This window comes from Rana temporaria, chromosome 13 (genome assembly GCF_905171775.1).
Source record: "Rana temporaria chromosome 13, aRanTem1.1, whole genome shotgun sequence".
In the NCBI taxonomy this organism is placed as follows: Eukaryota; Metazoa; Chordata; class Amphibia; order Anura; family Ranidae; genus Rana; species Rana temporaria.
In genome coordinates, this window is record NC_053501.1 from 112,695,247 (window position 1) to 112,707,356 (window position 12,110).

General features: G+C 42.3%; 2 protein-coding genes and 1 long non-coding RNA gene across 10 annotated transcripts in view; 1 reads left to right on the plus strand and 2 right to left on the minus strand.

The window, feature by feature from the left end:
- Nucleotides 1-12,110, minus strand: part of LOC120920163 (NACHT, LRR and PYD domains-containing protein 3-like) — a 77,147-nt gene that overhangs the window by 25,522 nt on the left and 39,515 nt on the right. The gene's annotated exons all lie outside the window — the stretch shown is intronic.
- LOC120920166 lies at nt 645-8,256 on the plus strand. Of its 4 annotated transcripts, XR_005744690.1 has the most exons (7): nt 645-974; nt 1,064-1,171; nt 1,566-1,723; nt 4,506-4,628; nt 5,078-5,149; nt 6,066-6,172; nt 7,932-8,256. It is a non-coding gene; the product is annotated as an uncharacterized LOC120920166 (long non-coding RNA). The 4 variants fall into 4 exon arrangements; XR_005744689.1 differs by having other exon boundaries at nt 646-1,171; XR_005744692.1 differs by lacking the exon at nt 5,078-5,149 and having other exon boundaries at nt 645-1,171.
- Nucleotides 3,501-8,714, minus strand: LOC120920165. The gene is made up of 5 exons (XM_040332090.1): nt 8,328-8,714; nt 7,926-8,095; nt 7,723-7,791; nt 6,079-6,138; nt 3,501-4,169 (listed from the first exon to the last, which is right to left on the minus strand). Exons 1-5 carry the CDS (start codon nt 8,567-8,569, stop codon nt 3,793-3,795), a joined length of 918 nt encoding a protein of 305 aa, XP_040188024.1. The 5' UTR covers nt 8,570-8,714; the 3' UTR covers nt 3,501-3,792.

The following is a 12,110-nucleotide window of genomic DNA, read 5'->3' on the forward strand; positions in this document are numbered from 1 at the left end:
CATACTATATCATAATGAGCTAGTATGCATAGCATACTAGCTCATTATGTAATACCACTGATCGGCGAAAACCTCGCTGCGGTGGCCGACACAACGGCTGGCGACATGTAATCCCGCTGTTAAACGTGCAGGTTTAGCGTCTCTGGGCAATCACAGCGCAAAACCCCGAAGTAACTCCGGGCCTACATGCTGCTGCCCGATGATGTGTCGGCCACTGCAGCGGGGGCTTTGATCGCAGGTGAGTATTACATAATCAGCTTCTATGCTATGCACGCAGGTCTGCCAGTCCTGGCATGACCACCTTAAGAAAATGCACGATCGTTCTAAATTATCCCCTAAACCATGAATGGAGGTATTTCAAGCACCTACATACAGGTAAGCATTAATATAGTCTTCCAGGTAGCTAAAAGTACTATATATTTATTCATTTCTGTTGATATATCTATTTTGAATCCTGACATGCACTATGTTTGTTTTTGTTGATTTTATTATTTCCCATCACATCTTACAACTTGCAAACGTTTGAATTGAAGTAGATCTATGCATAAGGGTAATAATAATAATAATAATAATAATAATAATAATAATAATAATTAATAAATAATAATAGTTTTTGTTTACATTCACAAATCCAATATCTACTACCACCGTTTGCAAGAATTTTATCAACCCAAGCTGGGGTTAGTTTGTTTATTTTTCATTCGTTTTTGGAGTAATGTTTTGACTCCTTGGCTCTGAAATTAAGCCACAAAAAAAAAAAGCTACCATTCCATAAAGAAACCTACTCCACAATTCCACGGCTCGCAATACTCCCACAAACACTGGGGCTCTCCTCCTACTGTGCTCTTGCTGCAGTGCAGACTGCTGCCACCTGCCCTCAAAGAAGAAATATTACAGTTCACGTTTGGAAGACATCTCACCACACTATGGATTTAATCCTGGTTAAGTATGTTGCCTGTGGCACCCTTAAACACGTGAGTGGCTTATCAATTTTCCCCTACTCACCTTCCATCATTCCATTAATTATTTCTTCTAATTTATATCCCTCTCTCTTTTTTTGCAGTTGCAATTTACTGACGTCATGTCTCACATGCATGCCTAACATTGGACCTGGATGTGGATGAGGAGGAAGCAAATAGAAAAACACATGAGGTTTTTTCAGCACTTCATAGTAAGTATTAAGACTAAGAGTAAACCCCACTTAGGATGTTATAATGATATACTTGTATGACTTTTTTTTTTAAATAAATCACATTTATTTGTCATTGTGTGTGAGTGAGTATGGGGTTAGTCTGTGTGTTTAAGGGTCAATGTGAGTATGTCTGTGTTTTTCTGTGATTAAGTGTCTGGGTCAGTCTGGCTTTGTTTACAAGGCACTTCATTTATTGGCCAGTGTGTCTGTCAGTTAAAGTGTGTGTCGTCTTTATGGGTCAGTGTGTGTCACTGTGTATATGTATATTTTAAGTGGGTGTGAGTAAGTATATTGGTGTGTGTCATGGAATGCATAATGTGCAAAAATGTTATTTTGATGTATATATGGAATACAGTTGTGTTACTTATTTTAGGTTTTTTGACATCGAAATAATTTCTTCTATGCCATTGTCAGTGTATCACCTCCACACTTCCCAGAGCTACAAATCTAAACTCATGCTTTATCTTGGCCCTGGTATTTTGATTCCATTCTGACCACCAGGGATCTGAATGCTGCTCAGCTCCATGCAAGGTAAGAACAGGGAGACTGGGAACTGTATTATCTTTTGGAATAGTGATTAAAATTCCATTGCAGCGAAAGCAGATATTTTCTCATTAGTTTACCGATCGGCAGGGATGGACTGGCCATTGGGACTACAGGGAGTTTCCCGGTGGACCGATGGCTCAGTGGGCCGGCTTCAGTGACAGCAGACCGCCGCCCCCCTCAGCTCCTCTGTCTCTCCCTACCCACAGCGCTCACCTGGGGGGGAACAAAGAAGCAGAGGGAGGACCAGAGGAGCAAGGGGGGACGACAGAGGAGCATGGGGGAGGGGACGGACAGCTGATTTAACAGCTATGGCCTGGGAGTTTCTCACTTCTGCCTAATCTTGTCCCATAAGGGGGGGGGCACCAAACTGATTCTTTGCCCCGGGTGAAATAATGTCTAGCTTCCCCAGTGGTACTGCCTAATAAAGTAGAACGGCTAGGGGCTAGTGAAGGGGGAGAGGGGGCTTGGGTGGCCGGGGGGGGGGGGGTTGCGGGAGTTGTCCTGTCAAAGTGGGCCAGTCTGGATGAAGTCCAGGGCCAAATTTTTGTCCCAGTCCATCCCTGCCGATCGGGTACATTCTCTGCCTAACTCAGCTCTGCTGCATACCATTTGAAGATACAAAATTGCAAAATGCCTCCACGTGTCTTTACAAGATGTGATAGTGGGATACATGTTTTTCCCTAATGTCTACTTATATTGTCCTCCGCTACCTCCCTAGCCCCTCGGTCTATAATTTTTCACCCTGGCTATCTTATTCCAGTATCCACACTCCCACTGCTGTTAGTATCCCCCCCCCCCTGCTTCCTGTGTTGTTTTACTGTCCAGTGTCCACTAACAGTGGGGAAACATTAAAATATAAATGAATAGTTTAAGGTAGACTGTGTGGGCCAGATTCACATAGAAGAGCGGCGGCGTAACGTATCATCTACGTTACACCGCCGCAATTTTTCATCGCAAGTACTTGCACTTGCGATGCAAACCTACGCCGGCGGCCTCCGGCGCAAGGCGGGACAATTTAAATGGGCGTGTGCCATTTAAATTAGGCGCGCTCCCGCGCCGGACCTACCGCGCATGCTCCGTTTCCGAACTCCCGTCGTGCATTGCGCGCCGTGACGTAATTTTTTCGAACGGCGACGCGCGTAGCGTAATTCCGTATTACTGGACGGCTTACGCAAACGACGTTATTTTTAAAATTTCAACTCGGGAACGACGGCCATACTTTTAGACAGCAATACGCTTGCTGACTAAAGTTAGGGCACCAAAAAAAAAAGACTAACTTTGCGACGTGAAACTGTGGGAATGGAGTTGGGTGTATAGGATTTTACTGTGTTTTTTATTTTTGTTTTTTTATTTTTTGTGGTTGAACTGGATGGACTTGTGTCTTTTTTCAACCTGACTAACTATGTAACTATGTAACTATGTAACGCGAAAAACCGCCGTCGATCGCCGTAACTCCTAATTTGCATACCCGGCGCTGGTTTACGACGCAAACTCCCCCCCAGCGGCGGCCGCGGTATTGCATCTTAAGATCCGACAGTGTAAAACAATTACAGCTGTCGGATCTTATGGCTATCTATAGCATAGATAGAACAACAGATACAACGGCGAATCAGCAGATACGCCGTCGTATCTACTCTGTGAATCTGGCCCTTAGAGTTTGAAGTTCGGAATAAAATACTATTGTGTGTGGGAAATGAATACATAATAATTTAGCAGATAATGTGATGATGTATATAAATAAATAATAATAATAATAATAATATTAGACCAAAAATAGTTTTATATTCACAAAAAAAAAAATATTTTCATAGAAATTACAAACACACATGCTGGGTAGGTGTAACTTGGCAGCATAAGAAAACGTTTCTACCAAAATCAAGGAACAGTAAAAAGATCGATTCTGCATAATAATTTGCGATGAGATGGGCAGAGGAAGGTCTAGCCTTCATTTTTCAAAACGTCTTTGTTGGTTATATGTTCATCGTAGCTCCCAGGCATTGGAGCAATGTGTCTGGAAATATCTTCAAGTAAACAAAATATACTCTGTCCAATGCCTAATTGTGTTGTTGGCTTGCCCGGGCCAAAATTATTTCAAAACTCTCAGTTTGCTGCCTGCTCAACTGATGGGTAAGCCGGGTAAGCCTTTTGACCTTTCGTTGTAGTTTTCGGTTGTCACACCTTAATTCTATAAGCTCCCTCAGAATGATCTCCTGCACAGTTGGGAAAGGCGGTACAGCAGTAGGTGGCATCAGGGCATGGGGTGGCTGAATGAATGAACCTTGTCCTCTGTGCTCCTCCTCTGGGCCGGGGGAGAAATCAGGAGTCTGGGGAATGATAGGGGTAATCTCTGGCTGAATCTCCAGCCTCTCCAAAAGAAGAACAGGAGAGTGCGGGCTGCACTGTACTCTCCTCTCAGGGTGGTATTGCTGATCTGAAATAGATAAGATAGGCAAAGTTTGATGAATGATGAAAGCGTTCATAGTAATGAATTTATTCAGATTAGACTTTTATGTAGTAGTAATATTGAATAATGGAGCAAATGAAAGATTGAGTTGGGGAGGGGGGATAAGTTGTATTAATGATTGAGAGAAAACAAAAAATCAATTTAAACTTATTTAGGTAAATCTACACATTGCATTTATATCCTAAAGTTAAAAAAATTTAAAAGGTTATTTAATAAAATAACCTTTATAGAAGTAAATAAATACAATATAAAAATTGCAGAAACAGAAAATGCCTTAAACAGAAAATCTTTTTTCTTTATTAGATAACATATTTATCAGCATATGACACGCACATTTAACTCCTGAAAAGCTTTCTGTTAAAGACGGAAGAAAGAGTGAAGATAATGTTGAAGATAAAGTTCTTAAAGGGTCCCAGTAGGTTGCAGGTAAAAAGGGCATATGTCTTCTAAATTTATTATCGTAGTATTTTTGATATCCTACTGCAAAAACCTTTGTAGCGCTTTTATACCCACTAAAAGATAAAAAAATACCTGTAAAGCAAAGGCATAATGAGCTAGTATGCACAGCATACTAGCTCATTATGAGCTAATAACCTTGTAAGTAATTTAGTGTGCCGTGCTAGGTTTGCAGGGCGAATATCTTCTAAACCATACAGGTTATAGAGATATTATGTATAGATATTATAGGCTTAACGGTAGTTTAAAAAAAAAGCGCAAAAGAGCTGTTGAACACCTTTCAATAAGGGCTACTAAATTCAAAATCATTAAAAGAACCAAAGGCAGAAAAAAAATTTCAACACGGTGGAGTTCAGCAAAAAATCTTTGTGATAGGAATGAATCTCTGACATCACAGCCACTCTCATTTATTTCCACAGTTTGCGCAGTCCTCCTTGATATATCAATCCCCCTTCAAATCACAGTGTCCCTTTCACAGTCACGTTCTAAAGGTATGAGGTGTCATTTTTGTACGAATTTTTAAATTGAACTTTTAGGTGTATTACATGAAAATGCCTATGTGTAAATAGGGTACATGATGATAATGGAGTTAGTGCTGTGTCCTGTTTCTTCCCAGATCATGCACTTACCCTGAGGAGGAGCAATGGTCCTGCCAGAAGCCGATGCTGGAGGGTCTTGAATGCAGCTTTCTGTTAAAGACGGAAGAAAGAGTGAAGATAATGTTGAAGATAAAGTTCTTAAAGGGTCCCAGTAGGTTGCAGGTAAAAAGGGCATATGTCTTCTAAATTTATTATCGTAGTATTTTTGATATCCTACTGCAAAAACCTTTGTAGCGCTTTTATACCCACTAAAAGATAAAAAAATACCTGTAAAGCAAAGGCATAATGAGCTAGTATGCACAGCATACTAGCTCATTATGAGCTAATAACCTTGTAAGTAATTTAGTGTGCCGTGCTAGGTTTGCAGGGCGAATATCTTCTAAACCATACAGGTTATAGAGATATTATGTATAGATATTATAGGCTTAACGGTAGTTTAAAAAAAAAGCGCAAAAGAGCTGTTGAACACCTTTCAATAAGGGCTACTAAATTCAAAATCATTAAAAGAACCAAAGGCAGAAAAAAAATTTCAACACGGTGGAGTTCAGCAAAAAATCTTTGTGATAGGAATGAATCTCTGACATCACAGCCACTCTCATTTATTTCCACAGTTTGCGCAGTCCTCCTTGATATATCAATCCCCCTTCAAATCACAGTGTCCCTTTCACTTTCACGTTCTAAAGGTATGAGGTGTCATTTTTGTACGAATTTTTAAATTGAACTTTTAGGTGTATTACATGAAAATGCCTATGTGTAAATAGGGTACATGATGATAATGGAGTTAGTGCTGTGTCCTGTTTCTTCCCAGATCATGCACTTACCCTGAGGAGGAGCAATGGTCCTGCCAGAAGCCGATGCTGGAGGGTCTTGAATGCAGCTTTCTGTTAAAGACGGAAGAAAGAGTGAAGAGTCAAGGTAATGTTCATGAAAAAGTCAACAGCTGTATTTACAATTTTTGCCTGAGATATGTCGTATAACTACAATATTTTCTACTATGAAATCAAATATTCAACCAAAAATGGACTGAGGAAATGTAAAATATAATCAGAAGTTGCTGATGTGTTAAAACAGATGTTACATTTCTGGCAATTTTTAAGATTAACAAAATATATGTAAAATATGCTATCAAGTATCTACATATCATTTACTACAACCCCCATATACATAGTACCAGGGCTAAATTAGCTACTAGCCAGGCCTCAAGGGTTACTAGCCAACAGTTAGTTGCCACACCCAACCCTTAGCTTGCCCCACCCCTAATTCAACCCCTAAACACGCCCTCATAAATTATCTCATTAAATGACACAAAATTGTTTTATGCAGAATAAAATATTAAAAAAAAATATTAACACCAACTTTATCCAAAACCACCAATGAAGCCTGCCTGTGCCCACCTATGTAGCCTGTGCCCACCAATGCACCCTGTGCCCACCATGCAGCCTACATGTGCTGCAGGTAAAGAGCGATAAACGCTTTCATTTCAATTGATGTTTTCCCGCTACTAAACAGCCCTGCCCCATGGCCAGGAAACTTTAATTTACAGATCGCCCGTCCTGGGATTGGACAGGATAAAAGTCCCGGAGGAGGGGATGTATGTGGCAGCAAGCGGCGGGGAACACGGCAATGTCAAATCAAAGCTGTTATCGATGTGTTCTCCTCTCTCTTCCCCCCCTGTGATCGATGAGAGAAGGACTCCCTTTCAAACTATGCTGTTGGCGGAGCTCTCACCCCTTTCTCGGCATCCCTCAAAATCTAGTCACAAAATGAAAGCAGGCAAGTTTGAATTTGGAAGGGTGCATACATACTACTACTATACCCACCTTTTGATTTAAAAATCACATTTCTTACATCAGCTTCCTCAGAAGCTGATGTAACCTTCAGAACCTTCAGAACCTGATCAGAACCTTCACATGACAGTTTCCCCTTCACAATTATGTTCTGATCTGAACCCCCTTCACAGTGGTAAATTTCACCCACCTTCACAGCACATGTGAACAGCTGTGTTCTCTGTCCCACCCTGCAACTTGACCCACCTTCACCTAACAGCCCCACGCAGCTCTGCCCCCGTCACAATTCAGCATCCACAGCTCTGACCTTGCTACCTTGCTTGGGCACACAGAACCGTAGACACAATAAATACTATAGTGGGTGGAGCAGAAGTTGCTGAAGTTATCCAGCATAATGTTGTTTGTTAGGGCCGCATAGCAACCAACCAATCACCTGCTGGTTAATTTTAAAAAGTTCTCTTCAGCTGCTCTATTGCTGCCCACTATTTTGCATTGCTATTTTTTCGGCTCACTGTGCATAACGAGCCTTCTGCTCTCGACTGTGATAGTGAAAGCTGAGTAGCCAGGGAGACAGAAACGGCACCTAATTGTCTCAACTGTGACGGTCTGCATGGCACAGTGACTTGGTCCAAGTAGTAAATAGCAGTTCATTAGATATCCTTTGTGTTGGGTACTCACCACCAGAATGTTGTTGATAGGATGTACTTGGAGTTGGAGCTGATCCTTCCAAGGATGATGTTTCTTGATCTGGAAAACATGAATGTAAAAAAATAAAAATAAAAGTCATACATGTGTAGTCATCATAAACAATAAGATAGCTTTACAAATATATTATAACTGCAATATATATAAATTATAATGATATATTTAATTTTCCTCACCACCAGCTCTATGATTTTGACCCCTGCTGCTGAATCCAGGGACATCCTCTGCCAGAAGGACATCTCTTAGCTCCGCCTCCCACTCTCGCAACTTGATAGGCTTTCCTCGGTTTTGTCCTAGTCGAAGCCTCTGCATCTTCTTTGTAACCGTTGCCCGACAATCATAGAACCTGCAAATGTACATAAACATTACAATTACATTAATAAAAAAACAAATACTTAGATTAATGTTTTTTGAAAACCACATTTCTTTTCACATTGTGATGGTTATATGTATACTGTTCAGCATGTGGCTGTGACAAATAAATTTTTTGGTTACGTTGAACTGTTACTTTTTTGTTATTGACTACAAAACTGTGTATTTTTTACACAAGAGTGAAAGAATATTTTAATATTAATTACCTGTGTCTGACGCCATTGGTGGGCCTGTGAAACTTGGAGACCGCATTCACGGAGTCCCGGACTCGTTCCCAGGCTGCTGACTTCTCAGATGCTGGCACGGATTGGCAGAAGAGTGTCACTTTTTCTTTTGATACTGCAGCAACCAATGCAGCATTCTCCTCTTTGGTATATATGGGTCCCCTTGATTTCTGTCTCTTGGTTCGCTTGTTCTGCTGCACATCTGAGTCCGCACTATCTGACATAGGAGGGGCCACATGTCTCCTTTCTTTGCCATGCTCCCGCTCCACTACACCTCCACATTCCCTTCCATGCCTCGGCTTCACTCCACACCAATCCTCCCCTCCCCGCCTCCTCTCCCCTCCATGCCTTTCCTCCACTACCCTCCTCTCCTCCCTTTCACGCCTCTTCTCTCCTCCACGCCTTTCCTCCACTACCCTCCTCTCCTCCCTTTCACGCCTCCTCTCTCCTCCACGCCTTTCCTCCACTACGCTCCTCTCCTCCACTCCACTACTCTCCTCCACGCCACTCCTCTCTTCCCCTCCATGCCTCCTCTTCTCTCCATGCCTCCTCTTCTCTCCATGCCTCCTCTTCCCTCCATGCCTACTCTCCCCTCCATGCCTCTCCTCGACTCTACTCCTCTCCTCTCCTCCACACCTGTCCTCCACTCCACTCCTCTCTTCCCCTCCACGCCTCCTCTTCCCTCCATGCCTCTTCTCCCCTCCATGCCTCTCCTCCACCACACTCATCTCATCTGCTCCACACCTCTCCTCCACTTCACTCTCAGTCACACCAACAAGTCTCACATCAACACACTGACTAACACCAACATTCTCACTCTCAGTCTCAACACTCACATGTCCATTCTCACTCCTATACATGATTTTAATTGCCCAAAAGATAGCAAACCAGTGAAACCACCACACAAAAACAAGTCGAAATTCGACAAGCCCACCTCTGCCCTGCTCTCTGTTCCTCCCTCGCCAAACCACGCACTCATACACCGTCTCAAAATGGAGTCCAGGGGCGGAGGCTATAAGCCGCGCATCGAAAACGAAAGTAAAGTATGACATTTTCGAATGGTTAAGATTTGCTGCGATGTACTTACGAAAGTACGAATGATTTACAACACACATTAGCAGCGTTAGCGGAGCAATTCTGACACATTGCGTAAAATAACGAATTAAGGCCCGATTACAAATTTACTCAAACAATCTTACGAAAGTAATAATCAGTCAGTATCAGTAAGACCGTCAAGTAGTCTATCGCAGCCAAGTTAGATTTACAAAATTACAATGAGTAGTGTGTTGAATCAACGTAAAATGTATTTTAACTGAATTACGAATGCACTAAGATCTACTAAAGCACGTTTTTACAATCGAATGAAACAAGACACGAAAATACGAATGATGATAAAACAACGAAGATCTATTTCCTACGAAAATACGAATGCGGCACGATGGTAAATATAATGTAAATACGAATCTAAAAAAACGAAAAATATACCAACGTAAAAACGAATAAACAAATAAATTCATTCAAAAAATACGAACGAAGCAGAATACAAAACATAACGAAAATACGAATCTCGATTCAACGAAAAATAAACTAACAAAAAAAAACGGAAACGGAAAAAAGAGTGTTACGAAAATACTAAAGAGTACGAATACGATAACTAACGTCTTACGAAATTACGACTCGTTACGAATCACGATAAACGAACAGAAACGAAACAGAAATAAACGAAAATTTTTGCTGTGCACATGTCTATATCCCATCAAACATGTAAACAATACCCTACAAAAAACTTTATCACATGCAGAACCAGGAATGTCACATGTGTTGTGGAATGTACCTGTGGGTACCAATATGTCGGAAGAACTTCCAGAACATTAACGAAACGTGTAACTGAGCACATTACAAAAATACGCAAAGGGTTTCCAAAACATAGCGTTTCAAATAATTTTAGATGCATAACACAAACCCAGCTGAACTGACTTTCTATGTCATTGACTGCATTAAGGAACATTGGAGGGGTTTAAATACGGTAAAACAAATATCCCAAAACAAGACCAAATAGATATTTGAACTGCAAACTTTGACCCCTCAGGGGTTAAATGTTGAGTAGGGATGAGCTTCGATTTCGAGTCGAACTCATGTTCGACTCGAACATTGCCTGTTCGCCTGTTCGGCGAACAACAAACAATTAGGGGTGTTCGCGGCAAATTCGAAAAGCCGCAGAACACCCTGTTAAAGTCTATGGGAGACATCTAAAGTGTTAATTTTAAAGGCTAATATGCAATTTATTGTCCTAAAAAGTGTTTGGGGACCTGGGTCCTGTCCCAGGAAACATGTATCAATGCAAAAAAAGTTTTAAAAACGGCTGTTTTTTCAGGAGCAGTGAATTTAATAATGCTAAAAGTGAAACAATAAAAGTGTAATATTACTTTAAATTTCGTACCTAGGGGGGGTGTAAAGTCAGCATGTGAAATGGCGCATGTTTCCCGTACATAGAACTGTCCCTGCACAAAGTGTCATTTCTGAAAGAAAAAAAGGCATTTAAAACCGGCTTTGCGGCTCTAATGAATTGTCGGCTTTGGCAATTACAGAGATGATTCATTGATAAAGAAAATAAAATGTGTGGGGTTTCCCCAAATTAAATTACCAAGCCCTTCAGGTCTGGAATGGATATTAAGGGGAACCCCGCCGTAAAAAAAAAAAAGACGTAGGGTTCCCCGCAAATATCCATACCAGGCCCTTCAGGGAGATTTTAAGGGGAACTCCACCCCAAATTTAAAAAAAAAATGGCGTGGAGTCCCCCTAAAAATCCACACCAGACCCTTATCCGAGCACGTTAACCTGGCCGGCCGCAGAAAAGAGGGGGGACAGAGTGCGGCCCCCCCCTCTCCTGAACCGCACCAGGCCACATGCCCTCAACATGGGGAGGATGTCCCCATGATGATGGGGACAAGGGCCTCATCCCCACAACCCTTTCCCGGTGGTTGTGGGGGTCTGCGGCCCCCCCCTATGTGAATTGGTAATGGGGTACACTGTACCTCTACCATTTCACGAAGGAAGTGTAAAGAGTTAAAAAAAACACACTGCACCGTAGAAAAAATCCTTTATTAATAATAAAAAAAAAAAATCCAGCGATGTGAATCCACTCTCGGCCCGGCCCGCTCCAACATTGTCTTCTTCTATCCTGCGATGGATGATCTCTCCAGCGTCGGATGATCATCAGTGGTCCGGTCCAGCGATGCAGAAGATCCCATCTGTCCAGAGCGCAGCAGGGGAGCTCCTCTCTCCGCTGGACACAGCCCAGCGGAATGTATATAGGGGAAGCGGCCACCCGTCACGTGACCCCGCCCCCTCTGACGCACCCTCGTACGTCACTGGGAAAGCCCGGTCTTTCAGGGTCTTTCCCAGTGACTTACGAGGGTGCGTCAGAGGGGGCGGGGTCACGTGACGGGTGGCCGCTTCCCCTATATAAGAACTGTCACAGCTCCAGCGCGCCATTCCGCTGGGCTGTGTCCAGCGGAGAGTGGAGCTCCCCTGCTGCGCTCTGGACGGATGGGATCTTCTGCATCGCTGGACCAGACCGCTGATGATCATCCGACGCTGGAGAGATCATCCATCGCAGGATAGAAGAAGACAACGTTGGAGCGGGCCGGGCCGAGAGTGGATTCACATCGCTGGATTTTTTTATTTTTTTTTATTAATAAAGGATTTTTTCTACGGTGTCAGTGTGTTTTTTTTTAACTCTTTACACTTCCTTTGTGAAATGGT